Source organism: Amphiprion ocellaris, chromosome 21 (genome assembly GCF_022539595.1).
Source record: "Amphiprion ocellaris isolate individual 3 ecotype Okinawa chromosome 21, ASM2253959v1, whole genome shotgun sequence".
NCBI classification, from domain to species: Eukaryota; Metazoa; Chordata; class Actinopteri; family Pomacentridae; genus Amphiprion; species Amphiprion ocellaris.
In genome coordinates this window covers 21,909,752-21,936,855 of record NC_072786.1, presented here as the reverse complement: position 1 = coordinate 21,936,855, position 27,104 = coordinate 21,909,752, and the positions used below count along the sequence as shown (strand labels likewise).

The window sequence follows — 27,104 nt, the reverse complement described above, 5'->3', positions numbered from 1 at the left end:
GTTGGGACACCTGTAGGATTTGGTAGCACCAACTTTCAAGGCTTGATCAACCTCCATTGCTGCAGAACAGCTTTATGTTGTTAACCCATTTCTTGCTCCCAGAAAAAGGCCTTTTTGTATAATTCTGAAATGCACATTATTTTTCAGTGTGGCATAACCTTACCTTTTTTTAACGTCTGGCAGTTCACCACTTTCCTTTGTACCATTTCAAGCTATTCATTGGACTTGAACTGCTTGAATTTCAAAAAAAGGGAAAAATTGGGGCGTTCTAAAACCTTTGACCGGTATTGTATGTTGCAGTCCAAAGAGGACCATGTGAGTGTAGCATGAAACTCATGCAACACCACAAGTTTTGCTTAATTTTTTCAACAATAAACACACAGACTGAATGTACAAACACCAAAGTGGAACCATCTGAAAATGTTCATATAAGCTGCAACTAACACCTGTTGGTCAACATAACTCCACCACAAGTCTGACTGAGATAATGAGCATCACAATCTGACTTTGTTGACCAGGTTTTATTCATCAGGCTCTGTGCATTCTCACATAAAAGAGGAGTTAGATGTGTCATTTCACACTTTTTTCGTTGAAAAAGTGATTGTAGAAAATTTCTATTTGTGTCAGTATATTTATTTTACCACTCAGTGATGCTTTATGCAGCTCCTTATGTCTAACATGACAACTACACAATACAACCTCTAAACTTTAAGCGTCATGCATTTAAACATGATACTTAATTAGTGCATTTAGGTCAGAAACTGTCCTATAATGAAGGATATGTATAAATCATTTTAGTTTTTGCCAACAATGTTATTGATTGAATATCCTCTGTGACAAATACCCACAGGCCAGAATTTTTTTCATCTGTTTTGTATCAGCTGCAGTACCAGTAGTGTAAAACTCACCTGGCAGCAAATCAGGGCCAAGCATAAAACATATTCCTGCCTTTTTTTGTATCACCAACTGTATCAATCTGTAGGTTCTCATGGCAATGCGATGCAGTTTGCCTGCTGTAACATGAGCGGATGCCCACAGTGCTAAAATTGGTATGACCTTTAAAATAAGTCCTTTTCAAGAGTTGACAGTAGTCTCCTCAAAACCTGAATCACTTCTATGTGACCACATGATACTTTAGTGCCATTAAAGTAGGGCTTTGAAACATTATTGTGTAAAATTAAATACATGAATGTGTTGATTTTATAGACGGTGACAATAAATATCACAAGAAGTATCATGTAGTTCTAAACTTGTGAATGCAGTACAGAGGTTACTCACCAGGGGGAGCCGTAGATTCTGAAGCCCCTCACTGTGACCTCGGAGTCCTGCAGGTAGATGCAGTTGGTGAGCAGCGACTGGACGTTCTCATAATTCTCTGGCTTCAGTTTGGAGGCTGAGGGGAAGTAATAGAAGTCCTGCTTGATCAGGTCTGCCATAAACTCCTGGTCGAAGGTCAACTCGTGGTTTCCGGCGATTACTATCTTGATGTCGTAGGGCAGGGTACCTGTCGGGGGGAGAGAGGGAAGGTGTGCAGCAAAAAGGAAGGAGAGGGAAGAGGAAAAGGGTTAGGATTTAGGCGAGGCGGAAGGAGAATTAAAGAAAATGGAAGACGGACGTGACAAGAAGGCAAAATTTGATTATGAGGAAAGACAAATGAGGGACAACAAAAGGAAACAAAGGGGTGATGCACAGATGAAAAATGAATGAAGAAGGAGACAGAAGAAAAAACAAGACGAGGTGGAGAGGAGAGGTATAAATTAAGGATAAAAGTGCAAGTGGTAAAGGACAAAAGACGGGACGAAATAGAAAACGGAAGATGACATCAGAATATGGATTGGCAGATGGAGACAAAGGAGATGGGGATGGGAGGAAGGAAATGAAAGAAAGAGTGGTGGCAGACAGAGAAGGACGGGACAAGGAGAGAGAGAAAATTGAGGACAACATGAACCCCATCTCAGACAGCTTGGCATTCACATGTGACAAGGCTTTCTTTTTGTTTTCCTCTGAATTTCTCGTAAATCTGTACATCTGTCTTAGATTCCCTCCATCAGTCAAGGTCTCAACCCAGTGCACTGCCGTCTTCTGTAAATGGAAGCATGGCTGAAAGCATCCATCAGGGAATCTTTATCTGCAGGATGGATGAGGAGGGAAAGCAGCGAGAGTGATCATTGCTACGTTTACGATGCAGAATATTAAACATTTACAGACTACAGCAATCACTGCTGCATCTTTACCCCTTTCTCTCTCTCATCACCCCCCTCTAATCAAACTCCCGCTCCTTAATGTCACCCCCTATTCTCTCCGCCATTTCAATGGCTTTAATTGGCTATTCAGAGTTGGCACAGCAGGGCGCGCAATCGATCTGAGCCCATCAAACCGAGCGGCGGCTGGGCCTTCACAATTCTACATGATGTTTTCAAAGCTGGGCTCAGGAAACAGAGAGCCAGCCCTGACAAACATCTGGGGGTCTGCTTTGTCAGGTAGAGCGGCTGACGGAGAGTTCAATCACCATGGCTTTTTCTAAAATTATTACTGCCAGGACGGTGCGGCACACAGCTGAATACATCGGTCTGTGCGTCAGCATGTGTGTTTGTGACTTTTCCACGTGTGTGCAAGTTTGCATGCATCTGTGCATGAATGTGTCATGTTAGTGAAAAGGAGTAATTAAACTGAGCTTTAGAAGAGGCTGACAGCCCGGCGACGGCTCTGTCATAACAGCCAATCACAGCCCAGTGACAGAAAGAGAGAAAGAGTGGGGGGGATAGAAGGAGGGAGAGGAAGGAGGGAGCGACAGAAATACTTTAGGAAGCCCAGAAATCCTTGAGTGTGAAGGAGGAATAATAACAAGATGAAAGCAGCTGTCAAAGAGTGCCCATCTTTGCAGTTTGGGTCCGGGCCGCCCCCTCTCCCCAACACAGCTCCCATTTGTTTGGCAGAAGGGCTTGTGTTTAGTTGTCAAGCAGACACCAGAAAAGCCCCAAAAATGAGGGGCTGCACCTCCACAAAGGCACACGGACACGCACGCCACCACACAATCAAAAGATGTTTTTGATTCCTTTTCGTCAGGGTTTGGCATCTAAAATAGCGTTCGCTCAGTTGTCCCTGGATGAACCAAGGTTGAAGGAAGACTCCACTTTAAAATAAAAATTTGATCGTTATCTTTTATCAGATCCCCACCGAAGCCCACGGGACGATTGAGTACACAGTGAGCTAGCACCTTAATTTCTACCTCACACAAAGTATTGAAGGGTTGTGTTTGTATAGATCCAAAAGTGCATAAAATCCCAGTACATCTTCTGATGACTAATGCAGTATCATCAGTGTGCTGACTGCACTGTGGTCAGTGGATTCCAATATTTACCTCTCTATCCATCATATTTTTCTCATAAATTTCAAGAAATGTAATAGGTGACGAAATAATCAAGTAAACACTACACTTTCGCGCCCACAGTGCAATTTTATTGGCTGCAAAAATGTAGATTATACGGCATGAAGTGCCTGGAATGATTTCATCAACATTCAGCTTCTGTGGACCTATTAACACGCTGTACTGGTCATTTTAATAGTTCAGGAGCCCTCCTGCCTGTGATATCCAGCATGCAAAATGTTATGAGATAAAATCGGAAAAGGTTTTCAGAAACCTACTGACTGCCAACGTAACACTAAGATGACACTTGAAAAGCTCGACCAACTGAACGAATATTAATTTAGATGAACTTTTCCTGCATCAGAATATCAATGTTCCAGTCTTAAGACAAATTTGCAATTTCTTCATCTTTCAGATAAGTGCAATTGCTTTACCATATAAGTCCTCCAGCTCTTGAAATCAAGGCAGGAAGCAAAGAAGCAACACTGGAAACAGCATCCATTGTTCTGTAAGCTACATTTTGAAGTCTAATAGCTCTATTTTGTTTTCCAGGAATCCTTGAGAAAAATATCTGGCTCTGTTGGTGCTACTTGCTGAGATTGCTTGTCTGCTTTTAGGTGCTAGGGAGGTAGCAAACAGTGGTTTAACCCTCTGAATCCTAAAACCCAGGTATGAAAGACATGCTATCGTTTCACACAATCACCGAAATGACACCATTTATCAAAAACTGTGAATACAGACAAAAAATAGAATTTTCAACTTTTATACATTCAACATGGTGAAATAGCGTTCTGGAGTTCATGTGTAGAGGGGGTGTGTCATACTGCACAAAAGACATTTCTTTTCTGCATTCTTTACGTCTAGCCATGGGTTGTGTTGTTTCCACAGAGCTGCAGGACTCTATACTAGAATGAGCCTGTGGTGAGAAAAATTGTGACGAGCAAATAAATACCCAGAAAATGCCTGGGGTTCCGGGGTTAAATGAAGTTTTGAAGAGAAATGGCTGCTTACAGCTGTTGAAAACCAGAGAGCAGTGAAACAGAATCAAGTGTAAAAACGCAGGCCAAGGAAGGGTCTTTCATTGTATCTCACTGCCTCTAAAAAACTTACAAAACTGACCAAACAACAGACTTTTCCTCTGCAGCATGAAGGACAACTGTGACAGTTTCTGGTAGAAAATCTGACCAGAAAAGAAGCCATATAGTTGCACGGCCACAACATCTACTTGGAGAACTTTTTGGTTCATTCTTTGATAACTGGAGCTGCCTGAGTGTGAAGCCATGGATGAAAACTGTACTGTAATCAGAGACTGCAAGCATGGCAAAAATGCAAAATATACATTAAAAATGAATGAAGTAAGGTCAAGGAGAAACCACAGGGTTTGATGTTTGAACCACACAAGTCTGTATGTAGTGCTTCTTTTCTACTAAACATCAGATCAGGGCGACTTTTTCTCATATGGTGGGTTTTATACCCAACAGTACAACCTTTCTGTCTATACCTACATATAGACAAAGAAATTTAATAACTGAAAGGGAGTCATCCAAAGAGAGACACACTGAGATGGAGACAGAGCCTTAATCTGTGGTGTTTACTTTTGTTCCCTGACTTTAGCCTTTAAGGTAAGGATGTCTAATCAAGTGTTTTTGCCACCAAACCAATCTGTTTAACTGAATAATTCGCATCTGCCGACACATAGTCCCAGTCATTATTTGCATAGAAAACACGCACTTCAAGTACATTAAAGCTATCAAAACCATTCCAACGTAAACATTTGACAACTGAATAGCTCTGCAATGCATTAAGAAGAAAATTGCATTTCTGTATCCGAGTTGATCCTTAATGTTATGTAGGTGATCACAGACCTCTGGCAAAGCTTCAGTAGAGCACTATCTGAAATGTAGTGTGGAGAGGGTAGGGTGTACCGTGGCTCCACAAGCTCCAAAAGATGGCTGCAGCTACAGGGTGGGCCGAAAGCAGGCTTACAGCAGTTTCACTATTTGTTTCATATTTTAAATCTAATTTATCCAAACCATAATTCCAAACCAGCACTCCACATCCCTTATTAATCCACCAAGGAACGCAGTGGAGTTATGTGACGACTGGCCTTGGTTTGTCTGTCTGTCTGTCTGTCTGTTAGCAACATTACTGAAAAACAGAATAACAAATTTGGATTAAATTTTCAGGGAAGGTCAGAAATGACACAAGGACCAAGTGATTAGATTTTGGTAGTGATACGGCTTATAGTCTGGATCCATGGATTTGTGAAAGATTTCTGTATCATTGAGAGATAGCAGTACGGCGTCACTGTAACCATGACAACAAGTGAACACTACATCAGCTGCCTGCTGATGATCACATGATTGTGATCCTACTACAAATCCACCACTGTGGACTTATCAGGACTTATCCATGGGAAATGATACAAGGAACAACTGATTAAATTGTGGGGGTGTTTCTGAGTCCCATCAATTCCCACCACCCGCTACATATTTAGGTCATGCGATTCAGCATCCATATATAACGTACACATGCATAACACACTCCTGTGCTCAGCACAAGGTCATTTTGTTTGTGGGCACATCTATATTAAATGGACACATTCTATGTCGCTGTGATTTCTGATCATCAATAACTAATAAGCAAATGCTGCATTTCTTTAAAAAAAATGCTGTATTTCTGACAATGCCATATGGGGGAATGAACAGCCTTGGCGGAGTACTGTGCTCTCTGAGCGCTTTTCTAGTTCACATTTTGGAAATGTTATTAAGCCGTTTCTTTGCAAATAAAACCGTGTGTCTATTGACTAAAAACAGCAAATCAGAACATGACAAATTTCCATTGTGTTCAGTTTGTATTACCAATAATCAATGTTTGATGATGCAAACATGCAAATGAGCTCTCCCTTTACGTGGAGTGTGACAGCAGAGCAAAACAAATGATTGGGCTTAGGTTTGTGTCAATACAGATCGATTTAAAAATACCTTGTTAGGCCCAGATCCTGATCTTTCAGACTGGATTGCTCACAGCAACAGAGACAATGCAAGGGGCATAAAGTTTTGTACCGACACCATTCCAGGAGACGCAGGAGAAACTGGAGGGTGGAAGTTAATGTTCATAAATGATGGAGGGAATAGGGACAGTCAGGAAGTAGGAACACTGCAAAATAAAATACTCCATTACAATGAAAAGTTGGAAATGTCAGAAGAATGTGCTTAAAATATCTCTTAATTGGTATAAACTGCAGTGACATCTGTACGATATTATTACCGCTTGTGAATTTATGTGGAGGCAGCATTTGGCATTAACTATTATACAAACTAGCAGGTTAAGATGGTGTCGTAGAAGCAAGTGTATGCACTTAACAAAACACCACTACGCCATCTAAATGCTTAAAATGCAAACATCAAAAATAAGTAAGGGAAGGTGTGAGCACGCCCGAGGAAGAGGCAGTGAGCCAACAAGGGATAGACAGCGAGGGAACAAGGGGCTCATAAATTTTCAAACAAATAAACACTATCTGTGTCTCCTCAGAAATTCTGCAACGTGAGCAGTTTTTCACCCATGAAGTTTGACGGCCAACTGTAAACTGAAAGAAATAAATCACAGAGAGAAATATAAAACTCCACCAGCTGGACACAAATACCCCCTCCTCATCCTCACACACACACACACACACACACACACATACACATTCTCTTACTTAGCAGAATTAAACTTCAATTTCATGGTGAATTTTTAAAAGTTTCCCCCCAGAAAAAGCTGCAAAATGACAAGGTGTGAATACCAAATAGCTGAACGTCGCATAGCTGAATCTGACTAAAAGCATCCAGCGCGTGCACCTGTTTATTGCCATTCTCTGTCCTAGCCAACTGCTGTCAATATGAAAATAATCATACAAAAAAAAGAGAAAGAAATTCAACAATGCAGTCTGTTATTGTGCAGAAAAAGACAATTTCACTATCAAATGAATTTGTTGCTTCTTTGACAAAAGAAGGAAGAAAGGAAGACGGGGTGTGGGTGGGAGTGTGTGCAGTTTGTGAGGAGGGGGGACGTCTGAACATTTGGGGCTACATTCCCCCACAACACACGGGCCGCTCTTTGTCACCTCACCATCTTTTGTATTTGAATTCAAAAGGCTGCTTTAAGCAACAAATACTTTTAATTTGCCTGCGAGAGAATCGGCGGCGGCGCAGGGCGGACAGCCGCCTCGCGTTCAGAAAAACAAAACAAAACAAAAAATCACAAAAGGAGGAGGAAAAAAAAAAACAAAGTCAGCAAGTGAGCAGGGGATGGGGGTGTTAGGGAGGAGCACAAAGATCCGAGGAAAACATGGGCAGGGCTGACTGAACGCGAGGCTGCTTTCAGGAGTGGAAACAGCTGGACTTCAGGCTTTCCTTCTGTCCCTTCATCCCTTTATTCCTCTCTGGTTCTTTTTCAATCCTCTCTTGCTCATTGTCTTTGCTCTTTTGTGGAGTGGCTGCCCCCTCCAGTCATACACAGCCCAGATCTGCTGTTTGTCTCAATGTCCCCACAAAAAGCTCTGTCCTCCCATGAGCTCCACAAGGTGTGTCTACCTGCAGGTATGTACATGATCCCGGGGAGGTTTGTGCGTGAGGAAAATGTTTGTCTATCCCGATATGTGAGTGCATATAATTGTGTTTGTCTATACATACAGGCTATCTGTGTGTGTGTGTGTGTGTGTGTGTGTGTGTGTGTGTGTGTGTGTGTGTGTGTGTGTGTGTGTGTGTGTGGACTCCCACCGCCACAGGAAATCTTCCGGAGTTCGGCCACCATTGTTCTGACGCTGCGATGGGTGGTCTGCTCTTTGAAGAGGAAAATCCCTGCTCTGCCCAAAGCTCTGGCATGTACAGGGGGATTACTGCCCATTGTGTGTGTACGTGTGCGTATGTGTGTGTTTGCTCCAACATGTGTGTTTGTGTGCATTCAGGAAAAAAAAAAGGCAGAAATTTCCTGCCTGCCAAAACAAAGTTAATTCCTAAGTGTGTGTGTGCGTAGATATGAAAAACTAGTAGCCAAAACGTCCTGCCAAATAACTTAATACCAAAGTGTGTGTGTCTAGGAAGTCCATGAGTGTGTGTGCAGTTGCAGAAAATAGAGGCCAATTTTTTCCTGCCAACCCAAAATGATTAAATTAATACCAGTGTGTGTGTCAGTATGAGTGAATGCATGTGTGCGGAGAGCAGCAGCCAAACTTTCGGCTAAAATTAAAGAAAAAATCTAGTTTTCTTGGTCTTGGTTCTTATTTTTTGTACCATATGAGCCTTTTTTAATACAATATGTGTAGTTAGGAAAGAATTACGTGAAATTAAGTGTCACATTTTTAAAAAACGCATAGCTGTGGGTAAGCTTGTATTACTGAGGGGACACAGGAGAAAGATTTTCAGTTCATATTGATTTTAAAAAAAATCCACTGATTTTATTTTTCCTTAAGTTGATGCATCATAATGTAAAGCCTTTTGAATGTTTTAATTATATTTTACAAGCTTCAGACCATGTTTTTTAAAGGCATAACATGATATTTTGAGGTAATCTGCTTTATCACTAGAATTGAAAATCAGTACCATTCTCTTGTCTACGTACTACTGCATGGTACTAGGGATGCCTGGTAATTTGCTTAAAAGCTCAAAAGCATGCCTTCTAACACAATTTAATATAATTTATAAATATGTAATTCTAACACACAATTCCACATAAAATCCCAGCTTGTCTTTTTTGAATTCCTTTTTGTGTACAAATGTACACACAACAGCCATAGCTGCCCCTCACTGCCCGCTAAACTGCACCGTCTTCTGGCTCTCGATCCATACTTATCACACAGATATGAGAGTGCTGTCACTCATCTTTATAACCTGGTCTTTATAACCAGCATTTTGGATGTGCTTGTAGATCAGCTAATCTTTATAAGCTGTTGGGAGGGTTGTCCACTCGTCCCGTCAGACAACAGTCACTGCAAATCAATAGAAGAATGATCTCAGTGATCATCTTTATCCTATGATGAAACACTTCTATCCTGATGGAAGTGGTCTCTTCCACAATGGAAATACACCAGCTGAAAGAGCACAAGGGGTTGCTGAAAGATGTGAAAGATATACACTACCGTTCAAAAGTTTGGGATCACTTAGAAATGTCCTCATTTTTGAAAGAAACTCTTTTTTTTTTTCAATGAAGGTAACATTAAATGAATGATAAATCCAGTTTAGACATTGTTAATGTGGTAAATGACTATTCTAGCTGGAAACAGCTGATTTTTAATGGAATATTTCCATAGAGGTACAGAGGAACATTTCCAGCAACCATCACTCCTGTGTTCTAATGCTACATTGTGTTAGCTAATGGTGTTGAAAGGCTCATTGATGATTAGAAAACCCTTGTGCAGTTATGTTAACACATGGATAAAAGTGTGAGTTTTCATGGAGAACATGCAGTTGTCTGGATGACCCCAAACTTTTAAACGGTAGTGTATAGTCTTCACACTCACCAGATCTCAATCCAATTGAACACCTATGAATAACTGGATTCTACCACTGTCATTAAAACACCAAATGAGGAAATATCTTTTTCAAGAATAGTGTCCATCCCTCCAAAAGAGTTCCGCAGACCTGGAGAATTGTTGCCATGAAGCATGAAAGCTGATCTGGTGGCCCAACACCTCACTAAGACACTCTAAGTTGTTTTTTTCCTTTAATTAATTTCTGTACATTGCTGTGGCAATAGAAAAATGGTCAGAACAAAGAAAATAACACACAAACTGTAATAAACCCAAATGATTCCTTCATACCAAATTCTGTGTCAATAACCAGCATATACGCTTGTGCCTGTTCTTGTGTATACACCTCACAGTTTATGTATGTCTTCTTTATGTATAAAACATATGAGATTATAGCCAGACAGAGCAGCTTTAGCCGGCCTTTATCTGTGTGCGCATAAACAGAAATGCAGTAATTCAAAGAGAGGCTTCAGAGGCGACAGCACTGATGTTCAAAGACAGACAAGCTAAAGACTCAGCTAGGATCAGTGGTAATTCCTTTACAGCGTGTGTGTGCATGTGTGTGTGTACGAGTACGACTCCGAGAGGGAACACTGGATGTGAAGGAAGAAAGTAATATGTCACATAAAAGAGAGGAAAAGAGAAGAAGAGGAGAGCTGAGTACAGGATAGACATGCAACAAGGTAGAAATAGATGATGGAGGAAGAAAAGCAGGAAGACTTCTGCCTTCCCACCTCAGCTTAAACTTAATACTCACTCGTTTCATTTAATTCACCACCCACACACTGCTGCGTCTCATCACACACACACACGCGCACACACACGCACACACACAAACATACACACAAGCATACAAGCAGACACAAAACAAAGACAGCCAGCAATTATGAGACGTATGAGGCGTACACAAACACCACCTACTGAGCCACGCATCCAAAACACACATTTTATCTGAGTACAGCAGCACCTCCTAACACTTCACAATGTCCTCACTGAACATAATGCATTACACACACGCACGTGTGTAAAGACACACACACACACACACAGAAGCAGCGACAAAGAACAGATACAGCACATCATCAAGCGGCCTCGTAGGTGGTCTGTCTCTTCTCTTTCTCTCTCCCACACTCCATCTCTGTTTCTTTCATCCTGTCTGCTCCACTTCCATGTTCAGTGTGACGACGTCGCCTCCAGGATAATGTGGCTGAAGCTTAAGCTGCAACTTTCAGAGTGAGCGATGTGGGCTTCTGATGAATGTTGATGAATTAAACCACTGGCAAGTGGCCATCTGTCCCATGTCTGCTTTTAACGTTCTACTGACACCAGATTGAGCCAATGTTAAACTACAACAATGGTGCACGATGCTATCCTACTTAATCATTACGCAGTGATGCAGTTGCCAGCTTGGAATGTTTAGACTGTAGGTCCAAGCTAATGTGCTTTGGGGTACTAGACATCCATCCATCCATCCATCCATCCATCCATCATCTATACACCGCTTCATCCTCATTAGGGTCGTGGGGGGCTGGAGTCTATCCCAGCTGACTTAGGGTGAAGGCAGGGGACACCTGGACAGGTAACAGTCTATCACAGGACTACATATAGAGACAAACAATCCCACTCACATTCACACCTACAGACAATTTAGAATCTCCAATTAACCTCAGCATGTTTTTAGACTGTGGGAGGAAGCTGGAGAACCTGGAGAAAACCCACACATGCACAGAGAGAACATGCAAACTCTAGGCAGAAAGATCCCAGGAAGGCGAACAGGGGATCTTTTAACTGCAAGGCAACAGGGCTAATTATTGATACTCTAATATTAATAATGAGCTGTTTAAAGGTCATTATGAGCTGTTTAAAGGCTAGGTATTGCTAGCCTCATTTGAGCCCTGTTTTTAGCCAGTATTCACTTACATTTTGTCAAATTGATGCAATTAGAAGAATACCAAATTAGCTTTTAGCAGCTCTGGTTTGAAATGTGACCGTGATTGTACAGACAATGATCAAATGTTTTCATCTGCAGGAACTTACAAGCTGTTGAAAGGCAACCCAAACTTTTGTGCTTGTTCTGACTGCAAGGATTGCCCTTGTAGAACCTCTTTCCAAGTGGTTTTTGGGGGAACGATAATGAAAAACTGCTGTGTGACTCTTGAAGCTGACTGCTTAAACTCAGAGAACATAAAATACAGCTGACATATCAAACCTGCGTTGCTCTTTTTACTACGTTCTCATAGGGTTGTACTATGAAGCAAGCTGGAAATATCCTGGCTTTGTTGTGTAAGTCGGCTCAACAAAAACTAAAGCCTCAGTCAGGGTTAACCGGTATGATGAAGGTGGTTATTAACTTTGTTAACTCAGACCTTCTGCTTCAAACTCTGCGCGCTTTTAAATGAACGTGGCCATTTAACTCATCATATGACTCTTCTGCGCAAAATGAAATGATGCAGCAATGACAGCAAATGAGGATCAAACATAAAAACATATTAAAGTTATTTCTGCATCACCAGCTAAATACATGTGGGGTTCTGACGGCAACGCCATGAATACAGTGTGTGGTACTGGTACTGTACGGCTTTATTCAGTGGTTTCAGTAACATACAGCTCAAGGTGTTTACAGATTAAATATATTCCATCAGCTGTGAGTCTGTATCACTCAAAAAGAATTGTCAGAAAATGGTTTGTTTAAAGAGAGACGTTTCTTACAGCCGATTTAAATCCTGAACTCTGAACATAACCTGCTCCCAACCAGGTTAACTCCACAGCATAAGTTACCATGAAGATCTAGTCAGGTTAAAACAGAGTCACCTTTGTGATACTAAAAACTCTGACTTTCGCCTCAATATTGCCTCGCTAACCCATTAATCTCGCTTCATAGTACAGCTCTCTGAAGTTACGTTCCTTTAATTACCATTTGTCATTGTTTTGGAGCATTCCGATTTAAAGCTAGGAGTTGCAAATACAACGAAAAGGCTGAAAGGGCTGATTGCTGAGCTGTTCGTGTAAATGTACACACCACCTTACGCCTGTTAAGCTTAAAATCCTGATGAGTTTCAGGCAAGTTTTGAAGCATTAGTTTCCTCTATCATTACTAACTAGATTTAAGGACATTTATTACTCCGCCAAGGAACGCAGTGGAGTTATGTGACGATCAGCGTTGGTTTGTCTGTCCATCTGTCTGTTAGCAGCATTACTCAAAAACAGAATTAACAGTTTTGGATGAAATTTTCAGGGAAGGTCAGAAATGACACAAGGACCAAGTGATTAGATTTTGGCAGTGATGCGGCTTACAGTCTGAATGAACAGCCTTGGCGGAGTGCTGCCTTCTCTAAGTGCTTTTCTAGTTTCCATTTTGTTTTGGTTTCCTTATTTGAATGTTGATGTCTACCAAAGACAATTTCACTAAATTTAAAATCCAGCCTTAAATGAACTTTTCAATTTCAGGGCTGTTTTTTGGGGAGAAAAAGGTACCAACTCCAGGGGAGGCACTTCTGAAAAAAATGCTGAGTGGGTCTTGACCCTAACTGGAAAAATTTGGAGAAGACAAAACTAACTGGTTAAACTCAAAGGAGGCTGCAAGTCCCATTTTTTCTGTCCTCCTAATGTCTCTGTCTTTAACATCGCCATTAACAACATAATATTCTCCAAACATTCTGACACAGCAAACCTTCATTTTTCAGTTTTCTATGTACTTAATGAATTTTGGGCACATCTGGTATCTACTGTTTGTCATTGTTTCTTGCACTTAGACCTAATGGCACTGTTGAAGCTGTTGGATCATAATGGAAACAGAAAGGTTTAAAGGGGGCATCTGAAACCTGCCACCTGCCACCAAACTATACACTCTTTTATACATTTTCCACAATTGTATAATGCATTCTACATCTTTGGAGAAGCTATATTAAGTCTGAGGGGGAAAACGTCTGACATTGGTAGTGTTATTGTGGGATGGCTTGCAAACAACAAATTTGTTAGCTCGTATCACACCGAGAAAGTGGAATTTGAAAGGCTGGGCATTTACCAGGCAGAGAGGTTCCAAAAGAAAATTATTCATTGTACATTATGGGAAATGTATGAAACAGTGTTTTTAAAATGTGACTTGTGTTAACAGACTAAAAGTCAAGATTTCATTCCCACTGCTGGTCTGATTTAGTTAACTTCTCTAATCTGTCTCTTGCAAGTACCCAAACTTTATGGAAGTGAACTACTAGATTCCCTTTAATTGGCCATGTCAAAGTTTAAAATAATCTTAATTTAAAAGTACATTAAAAAGAACAATCCTTCATTCAATCATTAACAGAACAATAAATCATTAACAGACCAGGAGGGATTAAAACACTCTAGTAGAGTTTTAAAATTCCCACATTTTGCTGCACCAATGCTGCTCTCATTTCATTCTATCTATAGTCGGCGAGACTGCAGACTGTTGCAGTGCTGGTGGCGAAATGTCTGGAGTTTGATGCCTACAGCTGTACACAAACTGATTTACATCTGACTCAACTCTGCTCTTTGTTTAGCTCTCCAATAGCTCGGACTCAGTTTGTTTGCTGTCTGTTCCTGCTTGAAAGAGAGGGCTAATGCTAGATTTAGCAACAGTTTGCACAGAACGAATTACACACACTGACGCTGACCCAGAAAACAAACTGCGACAGAAAAGAGAGAGAGAAAGGGAAAATTATGAGAAAGACTGCCATCATTCATAACATCCACAGAGGCTTCACTATCTTCCAACTGTTTTTGAACTTGAAGGGAAAAAAGAAAACTTGTTTGAAAGAAAAAGTGGAGATGTTTCCAAGACCATTTTCACATCCCGTTGCATCCTTTTCCCTCATGCAAGTAACGCAGCCTTTCAAGTGTGCAAATAGAAGATACAAAAGCAGTGAGGGACAGATGGGAAATGGTTTGCCTAAATTTACAGTCACTTGAAATTCTGTTGAGTTTCCCAATGTTAAAAACCATAAAGGAGTGTCAGACCTGCTCGTTATGCTCTCCTCCAGCAGCACTCACTGCTGGGTAAACACAAGTAAAGGGGGAAAAGAAAAAATGAAGAGGGAAGGAAAATGGAAAGTGGGAGAGAATAAAAATGAAGACAAAATGAGGCTTGGGGAAGGAAGGGAAAATGAAAAAAGAGGAGAGAGCGAGAAAGAAGGAAAGTATACAGGGGGAAGGAGAAGGGAAGAGAGAGAGGAAGCGAAGGAGGAAAGAAGAAGAGCGGAGCAGAAAAAGACAGCAGTTATGAAAGTTTAATGCCCGTACTGTTACTGAGCTAAGGGCAGCAAGCTGGGAGAAGAGCGAGCGAAGCTGAGGGGGTGAGGAGGAGGTCCGGGGGGGAGGTGAGGGCGTAACACCTGACAAAAGATAGAGATGGAGGGGCAGAAACACTCAGGCTCACATGGATTTAGAGGCAGGTGCAGAGCAGGAGACACACTCTGCCTCTCCCGGGTAAAGAAAACACACACACTTGCATTTAAAGTGCCTACACAGGCAATCACATCATGGTCGTCACTTATCTATTATTCAGCAGTAAAGGGGAACGGAGCAGAGCAGGCGCTAAATAAAGAGTTGTAGCAGAGATGCTAAAGGCTGTGAACCTTGTAACCTAAAGTCAGAGAGGGACATAGAGGCCAGTGGCTGCTTCTTACTGGGGGACACGAGACAACACCAGATGAAAACTGAGCTAGTTTGGTTTCAACAGTCTCTTGTCTTAAAGAAATTCCTCAAAAAATCTAAGTTACTATGTATATTTTAAAGCTGCACTAATAAGATATGATAAGAAAGCTTTATTGTCATTATACACAGCTTACAATGGAATTCTGGATGACTGTCTCCCTTTTAAACATACAACACAAATAAGTTAAGAAAATAAAACTACACAGACAATTCATATGAGCGATGCATCTTGTGACTAGAGAAGCACTCAAAGAGTGCAGTTCTCCGCCAAGACTGTTCATTCCCCCATATGGCACTGTCAGAAATACAGCTTTATTTTTAGAAATGCTGCATTTGTTTATTAGTTATTGATGATCATAAATCATGGCAACATAGAATGTGGCCATTTAATATAGATGTACCCACAAACAAAATGACCTTGTGGAGAGCACAGGTGTGTGTTATACATGTATACGTTATGTACTGATACCAAATCGCATGACCTAAATATGTAGCAGGCGGCAGGAATTGATGGGACTCAGAAACACTCCCACAATTTAATCAATTGTTTCTTGTATCATTTCTGATGGATAAGTCCTGATAAGTCCGCAAAACAACGATAAAAGAAAAAATATCAACCTCACATTTGTCAGAGGACCAGAAAGAAAACTTCACATGGCTGATGATGGTTTTGTGCTTGCTAGATGTGCCAATCTACACATCACTTTGGCACAACAGCAGCTGCTTTAACTGTGACTAAAACACATTCTGCTTGGGTTTGTTTCTAGCCTGTTGCTGCTCTTTTCAGCCCCCGAGTCAATTTAAGCATTAACTTATCTTCCATTATGTGAAGTTCTTTTGATATGCCTTCAAACATTATTCATGCCAAACGAATGCCAGTGTCTATCTGCATCTGCTGAATGGGTGTATAGGGAATTATTTGCTGTAACATCAGCACAGACAATGGTATTTTTTATGGCCTGATAAATGACTGCAGCTTCAACATACATAAAGAAGTCCCTCATTGATAGATGAGATGACTTGTCTATCACAATGTAATGACTGGGCTCAATAATAAGTAGTACATATTAAACATTTATTTAAAAAACGGACACACGGAAACACTGCAGGAATGGAAACTGTTGAACTGCTACCAACAAGAACAACACAAGTCAGAGAGCACTGCCTGTTTTAATGTGTCCAAGGTGATGTTTGCAGCAAGAATAAAAATGTTTTGTGCATGACCAGAGTAACTGTCCTGATTACTGACCAAGCTGCACAGTTCAGAGAGGGGAGCTTTAGGATGAGCCAGTTATTTTGCAGACTTGACTAGTTATGCAGGATAGTTTTGTTTTGTGTTTGCTGATAAGGGGCTGTATCAGGCTGACATGTTGAAGATGAGTACAGATTCAATTAGGGTGCTGGAAACCAGGATGAAAATGTTACTGTTGACATTCAAGGTCCTGAGCGTCCTCAGTGGGTGGAGACGCTGCTGAACCATGGAGACATGTGCTAGGAAAAGGACAAGGCAGTGACTATCTCTGTCCCAAAGGCGTTTAAATATTGCACATGTTCTCTCAGCTGGCCTTCAATGCTGAGGGGTGAAAAGCAGGCAGTTGTTGTGGATCTGGATGCTCCACAATGCATCCAGATCTAGTTTTTATGATGCTGAGCTCTAGGAAGCTTCCTTGACTGTCCAGATCAGGTGATTTGCTGCCTCAGATAGAGCACTGGTTCCAGGCAGGTGGGCCAGGAAGGACATGGCATTTGCATCTCATGTCATTACTACTTCAGAAAATGTGTGTAAAATCAACTTATTGGATTTTAAACCAATTACAAGCCCTTGTTGTGGCATGCCCATTACAAAAGTCTCAGTGTCGAGTTGACCTGGAGCTCCACAAGTAAGGTTTTTGTGCTTTCAGTATTGAAAGAATTAGACGTCAATAAATGAGTCCAGATGTCTAGCTGCAGTGTCCTCAACTCTCAACCTCTTGTTCTGCCTTGTAGGTGAGTTAGAACGGATCCATCCTCTGCTACTAGGCTGTCAAGGTGATCACTAACTACTCTTTCCATCCATTTACACAGTACCTACATCAGGGCAAGCAGAAGTCCTTCAGGTCCTGAACATATGGCTTTTCAGGAATTTGGATTATGGTGGATTCCTTCCACCAACTTGGAACAATCCACTTAGCCAAGTGGAGCAGTCTTTGAGCATCTTTCCTCTAAGCCTGTCAGGGCTAGCGGCTTTGCTTTGATTGTCTCTGCTCAGGATGGATTTCACTGACTGCTCATCTATGGCGGGAGCTTGGTGAGATGGGCTGGGGAGGAGTTAGTGGTTGTGCTGCAGCTGTTCAACCAGCTGATAAAGCTACTCAGGCGTTCTGCAAAGGAGGCTTCCAATTTGTCAGTCACTGTAGATTTGGGAGCTTTACCCATCATGATATTTAACCCTATTTAACCCCTGCCATACCTCCTTTGCACTTCCAATTAGTTGTTTCTGCTCCACCTCGTCATTATAGTGGATGATGGCCAACTTGGTCTTCCTTCTGCACTGAATTTAATTCCCCAACTCTGAACTTTCTTGTTGTTTGCACAGAGTTACTTACTGACTGTCCTTGCAGTATGACACTGTACTAAATCAGTCAGTTAATCAAAATCACCATTAAAGAACGATCCCAGTTATTCAGTTCAAAACACCTTTATAAGGATCCAGGGCTTCTTTTTCCCACACTTGTACGTCTTTGTAGTTGCAGCTTAAACTTTGGCACTACCAGAATGGCATTATGGTCAGAATGATCAAGAGGAAGGTTGGGTTTTAAGATGAATGTATTTAGAATGTTACCACAACACAAGTCCAGTATGCTCTGTATTCTGATTGCTAAATATTGCTCCAGGTTGGGCAAATGTCTGCTCATGTCACTTTGTTAAAATCCCTAGAGAGATCCCAGAAAGTCATGTCTCTGTGAACCAGAAAAGACTAGTTCACTGGTAGTCTGAGTCCAACCTTCTGAGGGCAGAAAGCTGCTCATTCATGTTCTGTAAAGATGAACTTAGGACAGGATGATCTCAGGTAGTTGGCTGTCGCTGCTCCTCTGACTCTTCCGTATTCCTCTTCTAAACCTGCCTTTCCTTCATTTACGCTTTATTTATGCCTGTGTTCTCAGACTAAACCCAGAGGTGTTTGTTAATTAAAGAGGAGACCTGCAAAAGCTAGTCTTGTGGGTAAGCCAGCCTCTCTGGGTGTGTGGCAAATGGCTGTACTGGTCTTGAGTACATTCACTTTACATGATGCAAACTGAGCCAGAGACAGACTTGATATAAAAAAAGGGGCTAGAAAATACAGAATACAATGAGTTGTGTTGGGAGTCACACAGGCAGAGTAGTACTTTATTGTTCAGTTCTGGTGCTTGACATCCTGAAGTGTAATGGAATACTCTGCAACTCTGCTTACATCTTTATAGGCGTTGCAGCAACATAATCACAAGCATTATGTACACCTTAATTTGATGAACAGTTGTCATCAAAATACTACGGTATCAAAGAAAATGTTAGTCGGCACAGAACATGTAACCTGGATGCTCCACCGTAGTGTTACTTTCACATTAAGCTAATATAACAGTTTTTTTCATAGGTGTGTCTGTGTTTTATTCAAAGTGACAGAGAGCAAATAGCGTCACCATGAGGTCAGACTACAAAAAAACAACATTACCCACGAAAATATGTAACACAACTACATATCTATCTAGTGACCCTGAACATTTAATTTTTTTAATGCTGGGAAAACAATGCTTTTTATATCATTTTTGGATTAAGCAGTAGTAATTAGCAATATTAATAATAGTAGGTGTTGGGTGCTTGATTGAATCCAGTTAATGAATTGGATAGGGTGTTATATGGCTTGAAATATGCATAAAATGCTTTAAAAACCTCTGCTATGAGGAAACCAATAAGGGATGGTTAATGGTTTTTACTTGAATTTATTTCACAGGTAAAAAAGCAGAAATGTCCTAAATATCTCTTAAACAGTTCCATATATATAAACAGAAAACACACAGTGAATAGGCTATTAACTGATCAGTATTATCTTATAGTAAGTCTATGGTCTGTGCGTGATGCCACTAAAGCAGCCACTGAACTGAAATAAGACAGAAGAAGAGGCAGGCAGAAGGAAAGAGCAAGAGAACAAAGCCTTTAAGAATTAAAGCTGCTCCTCTCTTGACCCTGAGTCGACTCCAAAGCACGATGAGATCCATATTTAAACACAACATTCACTGCAGTATATTCCCGCTCTGCTCCGCCAGCTCACGCTATCACACGGCATGAAAAACGACGCCACTCAAGTCTGTAGCGAGGGCAGCGCACGCAAACAAACATGCAAACACTCAGGGAAGTGTTGCCTCGGCTTACGAAATCCGCCTGGATGTTTGTTGCAATGTGCGTGTTCACAGGCGCGAGTGAGCGCTGAAAGCCTGATCAAAGAGGCCATTATTGGAGACAATTGGACTCAAGAGCTGCAGCTCACGAGCTCGAGGTCTGACTCTCGCCCTCACTAACCCCCTTGTTTTTATATTTTCCCCTCTCAATCCTCTCTCTGGTTCTCTCTCTCCTCGTTCTCTCTCTCCTCTCACCTGTCCGGCACAATCAACCTCTACTCCTGACAATCCCAGACTAACTCCAGTCCAAATGGCAGCTTTTCAACTCTGCTTCCGTACAGTCATACTTTTTATCTGTCGTGGCTCTTCAGAGAGCCGTCTTCATTGTGCCTGTCAAAAAATGAGCATTTCATCTTAATCAGCACAGCGATCAACCAGTCGGCATTCTTTTTTGACAGCGCTACATCAATGCTTAGCAATAAAGATAAAGCTCACATGCATCTGAAAAGTCTGTGTTATACAACATAAAAGAAAACACATACGGGATGTTCACTGAGAATTTTTGTACAAGAGTTACTAAAATGTGTTTGCAATTAATATGTACAGTAGCTTTGTTATTTCTAGGTAGCCTAATGGTAGGAACATGGCTGTAAATGACCTGCACTTTCTCAGTTGGGTCTATGGGCTATGTCCATCTGCATGTTTGCATCATAGTTCCATATAGAAAAGAATTGCCAGAGCAACTGAGAAATGTAATAAAAAAATATGGAGAATGATACAGAAAGGTCAGCAATCAACAAAAAATAACGTGAAACAAAGCAGTAACCAAAAGATACAGCCACAGGAGCACTGATCACATAAAAGTCATTGTGCTAATTAAACTACGCTACAGATAGTACGCTACTTGCGAGAGATGAGCGAGTGTTTCAGCTTTGGCACAGAGGTGATCAATGGAAAAACTTCTGTTTCTGTGTTCTGAGTTTCTGTGACAGCTCTGATGGTGTGAAGGACAGCGCATAATGTCAGCCTTTATGAATGGCATCCAAAAAAAGAGCCTCGTATATTCTACCACAGTGAAAACATAATCCTCACATTGATGCTCGGAGGTGAGTGTCATGATGCGGCGATGCTTGAAGGCAAAAAGTGTCGGGGTTGAATTGAGCAGACAATCCAAAAACAGCTGCTATAGTCCCTGACATAGCGATTACAGGTTCGAATCCAGCCCATGGCCCTGCAGGCTGCAGGTTCTTCCCCTACTCTTCTACCCACATCTCCTGTTTCTCTCGCTCCACTGTCTTATATAATAAAGCCAAAAAGGCAAAATAAATAAATAAATAAATAAATAAATAAAAAGAAGAAAAAGTGTTGGAGAGATTACATTTTTAAATGAACAATGAATGTCTATGGACATACTAATAAACACTGGCTGACAAGGTAACTCACAGTCAGCAGAAGAGAAATATATGAGCACGATAACCATCTAAAGCACAAAGCCAAAATCACAAAATCTAAAGAAAAAAACTGTGAAATTGTGACCTGCCCAAGTATGATGCCAAACTTAAATCAAACATAACACCTTCGGGCTATTTTAAAGACAGAGCAACACAACCCCTCTAGCAAAGAGCAAAGCAGCTGATAAAAACTGTCTCTGTAGAATGGAAGAACATCTGTCCTGAAATTTGTTCACCTCTGGTGTCCTCCGTGGAGAGGAAGATTACGTCTGTCATCGAAAGTAAAGAAAAAAAGATCTGAATCTCAGTAACGACTTTAGTTGCACTGAGTTCCTTCTTTGGTGCCTGCATGTTATTCTGGCAAATCTAAAGAGTTTTTCCTCAAGAGCAAATACGCTTCACTTTTCAACTTAGAAGTGAAGCAATAACAGGTGATGCAATTTTAAATAAATGGACATTTAAATGAGTTTGCCCAGAAATGTAGTCTTTTGTTGTATACTGCATTGTTTATTGCAGTTTTAGTCAAGATTAATATATACACTATCGTTCAAAAGTTTGAGGTCATCCAATTTCATGTTTTCCATGAAAACTCACACTTTTATTCATGTGCTAACATAACTGCACAAGGGTTTTCTAACCATCAATGAGCCTTTCAACACCATTAGCTAACACAATGTAGCATTAGAACACAGGAGAGATGGTTGCTGGAAATGTTCCTCTGTACCTCTATGGAGATATTCCATTAAAAATCAGCTGTTTCCAGCTAGAATAGTCATTTACCACATTAACAATGTCTGCACTGGATTTATCATTCATTTAATGTTATCTTCATTGAAAAAAACTGCTTTTCTTTCAAAAACAAGGACATTTTTAATGACTTTTGAATGGTCGTGTACACTATGTTGATTTTCATTCAGTGGAGAAACTGTTAATCAAAAAAAGGCTGCCTTCAGATGTTTTAAATGTGTAAGTGTAAAAAAATTGCAGTAAATTGTGTAGTCTTTTAAAACCATTAAATGCACAAAAATCCAATTATTGTAAAACACAAAAAAACAAAAAACATTCGTTGCAACTTGTAAAAACCACAAAAAAGATTTGAGCTGAGCCTAATCAAATTTCTTACGCATTTGTGCATCAAGTTTTCATACTTTATGGCGGTGTATTGTGACTCCCAAAATGCTGCCGCGTTATTTGGTTATGATAATATAATTATTAATATTATGACAGATGTAATGATGCAAAGAAACACATCAGGAAAAAGATGTTGGAGAAATGATATCTGAATGTCAAGGCAACCAAAATGCAGCAAAAGTTACACACACACACACACACACACACACACAGACAGAGCGAGTCCTCATACAGTGATTGACAGCTGGACCTGCATGGATCACCATGACAACATAGGGCAGGAGTGTGGCATCAGCCTCCAGGGCTGTGAGCTGTGAGTTTACCCAGGTAAGGCTGCCTCTCTCTGGGGAGAAACATGGACAGTTTCTTCTCCACTCCAGTCTTTTTATACCTCCACCTTCTCTTTCCCTGTCGTCCCCTCACTTTCCAACTCCTCTCCCTGCATGAATTTTATCTCCTACCTCCTCAGTCATCCCCTCATTTCCTCGCCTCTCCCCTCTCTCTTCCCCCTCCTCCTGCAACGTTTGCCATCCCTGACAAAGCCTTGAGCGGCTGCCAGCGGTCCCCAAGAGCCGACTGACTTCCTGCTAAAAATAAGAGCTGAGAAAAGAATCGCAGAAAGCAGTCAGCGAGTGAGAGGGAGCAGAAAAGAGAGGAATGGAAGAGGAAAGAGCAGTATGGAGTTTGTGGAGAAGGAAAAAGGAAAAACCAGTACTGAAATAAAGAGGTTATGGAGATGGACAAAGGGATGGTGAGGGAGAAGAGGCAAAAGGAGCTGCAGTAGAAAAACAAAATAAAGAGAAAGGTAAAGGAAGAAATGATAGTGAGGGAGGAAGGATGAAAGAGCAGAAAGTTTGGGAGCAGATGGTGATACCTGACCGAGACTCAGTTTGTACAGACTCCTGCGAAATGAATGTGCTAAACCTGATCTCCCAGCAAATCTGTTGTGCACACACTAAACGGCAGGAGTTACATTCATCTACAGAATGAGACGGTGTGTGTGACAGAGACAGGGAGCACAAGGGAATGGAAGGGAGAGAAAGAATAGCAATAGTCACATTATAAATATTTATACGAGCAGAGGAGAGGAAGGGGAAGATGGCAGAGTTGCAGGGAAGGAGGAAATAATGGGAAAGGAGAGGAGGACGGGATGGAGAGAGCCGAGACTGACTTCAGAGGCAGCAGCAGGCACGTTTGGCTCGGTTTATCTTTGCTTTCCCGCCTCTCCCGTTGCCTCTCTCGCCGCTGGAGTGCAGGCTAGCGGATTTGCAGCTCGCGCTCCCTGCAGCTCTCACGCGTATGAGTGAGGAAGGAGGGGAAGGACAACAAGTTCTCCCCTTATCTCCCCCCTTTTTGCCGCTTCCCTCCCTCAGAGAAGGAGATGAACACACAAAGGCCCGTGCACCCGCTAACAGGCTTCTGCCGTTCCCGGGGAGGTTTGTGCCGGTGTTGATGACGCCGGCGACAACGGTGATGAAGGCGATGATAGCAGAGCGGCTCTGCCCGCTCAGACTGTTGCAGACTCACAGACGCAACAGTTTTTTTCTGTTTCTCGGCTTCGCACGAGGTCACTTCATTCCAGTTTCTAATATCATGTAGCGGTGATAAGCCTTACACTTGCTCCTAACTCAGAACAAAGATAAGACGTTTTCAGTAGAGACCGGTCAAAGAATACCAGACTGGATTAGGTAAAGCTCCTATGTTTTTTATAAAGACATTTGCTCAAAAACCGTATTGCAAAAATCTCTGAATGTCACTTTAGAGCAGAGGAGTCTAACATACGGCCAAAACCGGCCCGCTAGAGGGTACAAAGTGTAAAAATAACAGAGGTCAAAATGAATTTTTACTGTCAAAATATTTAAAGACATGAACATTGTGCAGTATAATGTCAGTCAGCAGCTTCAGTATGACAGAGTTTGGTTTGGCTGAACCCTATTATTCATGCACTGCCTTTTACGCATTTTTTTAATGCATAAATTTTAAACATTTGCAAGACAGGGGAATAACTAAAACTTCTTCCTTAATAGTGCCAATTTAAGTTTGAGTGGTGTTTCGGTGGTTAAGATTACTACACAGTTGTGGAGAAGAATGTAAATTTAAAATAATTTCTAGATCTTGATAAGATGTAAAATACCATATTGTTCAGTTCCAGAAACCCGTGACTAAATGTTTAGTGCCTTTGTAGACACAATATCCTGTAAGTTTTAATACACAAATGAAAAGCTGAGCCATAATATTGTTAAAAGTACACTTATTTTTCTTAAGAAATTTCAGTTTGTTAATAATCTTTTGCAAAAAGATAGTTCATTAAATGTAAAAAATTTCAGAATGTACATTTTTTGCACTGAAACAGAGGAAAAAAATTGGAATTGTCATTATTTATCAGTTACTATGCTATTATTTTACTAGTGCGGCCCACTGCAGATCAAATCGGGCTGATTGTGGCCACTGAACTAAAATGAGGTTGACATCCCTGCTTTAGAGTATGCAGTCTGTATAGGGGTACCATGTTTTTAAATGTCACTCTTTAAAAGTGACCATAAGTTGTGAGTAGAAGCTTTATTAATGGTTAATAAATCATTTACAAAGTCTTGACAGATCAGTTACAAACCAATTAATAAGAACCTTTGGGCTGTCAGATTGTGAGAAGCTGATGATATTCATAGCTGCTGGTTGAGTAAATCAATATTTTTTGCTCTCACATCAGTCATTTTTAATCTGTACTGCTGCCCTCATACAGCCATAGAAAATAAACGCTGTTTTAATGTAATCATTTACTTACTACCATTAATAACTGCAGACTTTCTGTTTAATTAAAAATGACCATATTAATAGATTAGCATCTTTGTTTACCTACTTTATTGCCAAACAGACAGAATAAATGCTGCCCAGTGGCATTGTTTACATTGTTGTAAACCGAAGTTTGATAATATTGATTTCTTCTAAAGATCTGTAAAGCATTAGTTCATGATTTTGATCCATTAAAAACAGTAGTTACAACTTAACTCACCAAAGTTTAATAATATGAATGCTTTTTTTAAAGATCTGTTGAGCATTAGTTAATGATTTTGAAAGATTAAGTTGCAGCAGTTGCAGCTTATCAACACTTATAAAATGTGCCAAATTAGAAATGAGCATAAAAATATCAACATGGCTATCTGATATACTGCTCTTTATATTTACCATATAGTGATGCACAAAGTTAAGCTTGAAAGATATTTCTAGAGGAAAGAAAAAAGCGTCACAGAATGGGGCCCCTGCTATACAAAAACCATCAACAGAAAGGAAGGAAACACCGAAATGAACAGCTGAATAATCATTAACAAGTTCAAGAAATCTACAGGGGTTTTTTTGTTGAAGAGGCCTTTAAGTAAAGTAACTATTGATATGTAGTTAAAAATACTTGATAGTTAATTCACCCGCTTGTAAAACTTCGAATATAAGTGAGCTGATATATGGGAAAATGTCAACTCCATTTCATTCGCTTAAACAATTCATCGATTATTGACTGTTAACATGGCTGACTATCAAATCAGAAAATTGTTCAAATTTGCATCCCTAGTAGGAAAGTTATCTGAATCCCATGTGGGAAAAATGGACTGCTAAGTTCTACAAAGGATGTCTGTAGCCCTATATACTACAATGTATCTCTCTCAGTCTCTAAGAAAAGCCTAAAAACCAGCTCTTCACTGAACACATTTGCAGTTGACAGAGTGCAAATAAAAAGGAAGGGGAAAAATACTTTCCCATTGTCTCCCACACTGCCTGTAGACACCATGGTCCTATTATCACACCTGAACTTGTTTTATGGCTCTTATCCAGGTTGTTTTCTCCTCACTAGATCATTGCTTGTGTTGTATCTACTCTCAGATGTACGTCGCTTTGGATAAAAGCGTCTGCTAAATGAAACTGTAGAAGTGTAAATTGTTGTGGAATGTAGGACAGTCCCTTTAGAGTCACTGACTTGACTGGAAAAGCAACATTGCCCACATGATGTGAACTAACACAAGGCCTTGAGTTAAGTATTCTTATGTGAAAACTACAAGGGGCAGTAGGCCTACATATCTGATGCTGACACTGCCTTTACCTGTGTTTTTATTCACTGTATAAGGCTAACTTAGTAAAATTATGGCTGGCTAGGTGCACCTGTTCCATTCTGTGGAAGCGGAGGACTCGAATCGCAAGGTGTACATTAAAGAGCATCAGTAATCAAACACAACGTGAAACTAAAAAAAAAAAGAGAAGAAAATAAATCTGAGAGAATCACCATGATCCAAGCTGCACTGTGCATGAACTACAGCATATAAAAGCCTTCTATAGCCTTTTATAGCACTTCTACAGTTTGTGCAGCTGTAGACAACAGTGAGAAATTTTGGGCAGCATGCAAACGTCAGACAGACTGATGACAAAATTTAGGTCATGCAGACCCTCAGGACATATGGATGAGATAACCATGAATTGGCTTTAACAGAGAAAACTAGCTATACAGAGACAGAGATTGTAAATACATTAAATGGCTGTTGCTGAAGACTGCCATCTATCTCTAACTCTGTCCTGTAGGCATTCGTAAATGTGAGGAATGAACTTTCCTGCCTGAACTGTTTCAGCGGTTTCTTTAT

General features: G+C 40.7%; 1 protein-coding gene across 1 annotated transcript in view; it reads right to left on the bottom strand.

Moving 5' to 3' along the window:
- The window catches only part of mpped1 (metallophosphoesterase domain containing 1), a 102,881-nt gene that overhangs the window by 62,395 nt on the left and 13,382 nt on the right, over positions 1–27,104 (bottom strand). Inside the window, exon 4 of the mRNA XM_023299778.3 lies at positions 1,279–1,504. Within this exon, the coding sequence (XP_023155546.1) occupies positions 1,279–1,504 (226 nt within the window). The remainder of the gene's footprint in view (positions 1–1,278; positions 1,505–27,104) is intronic.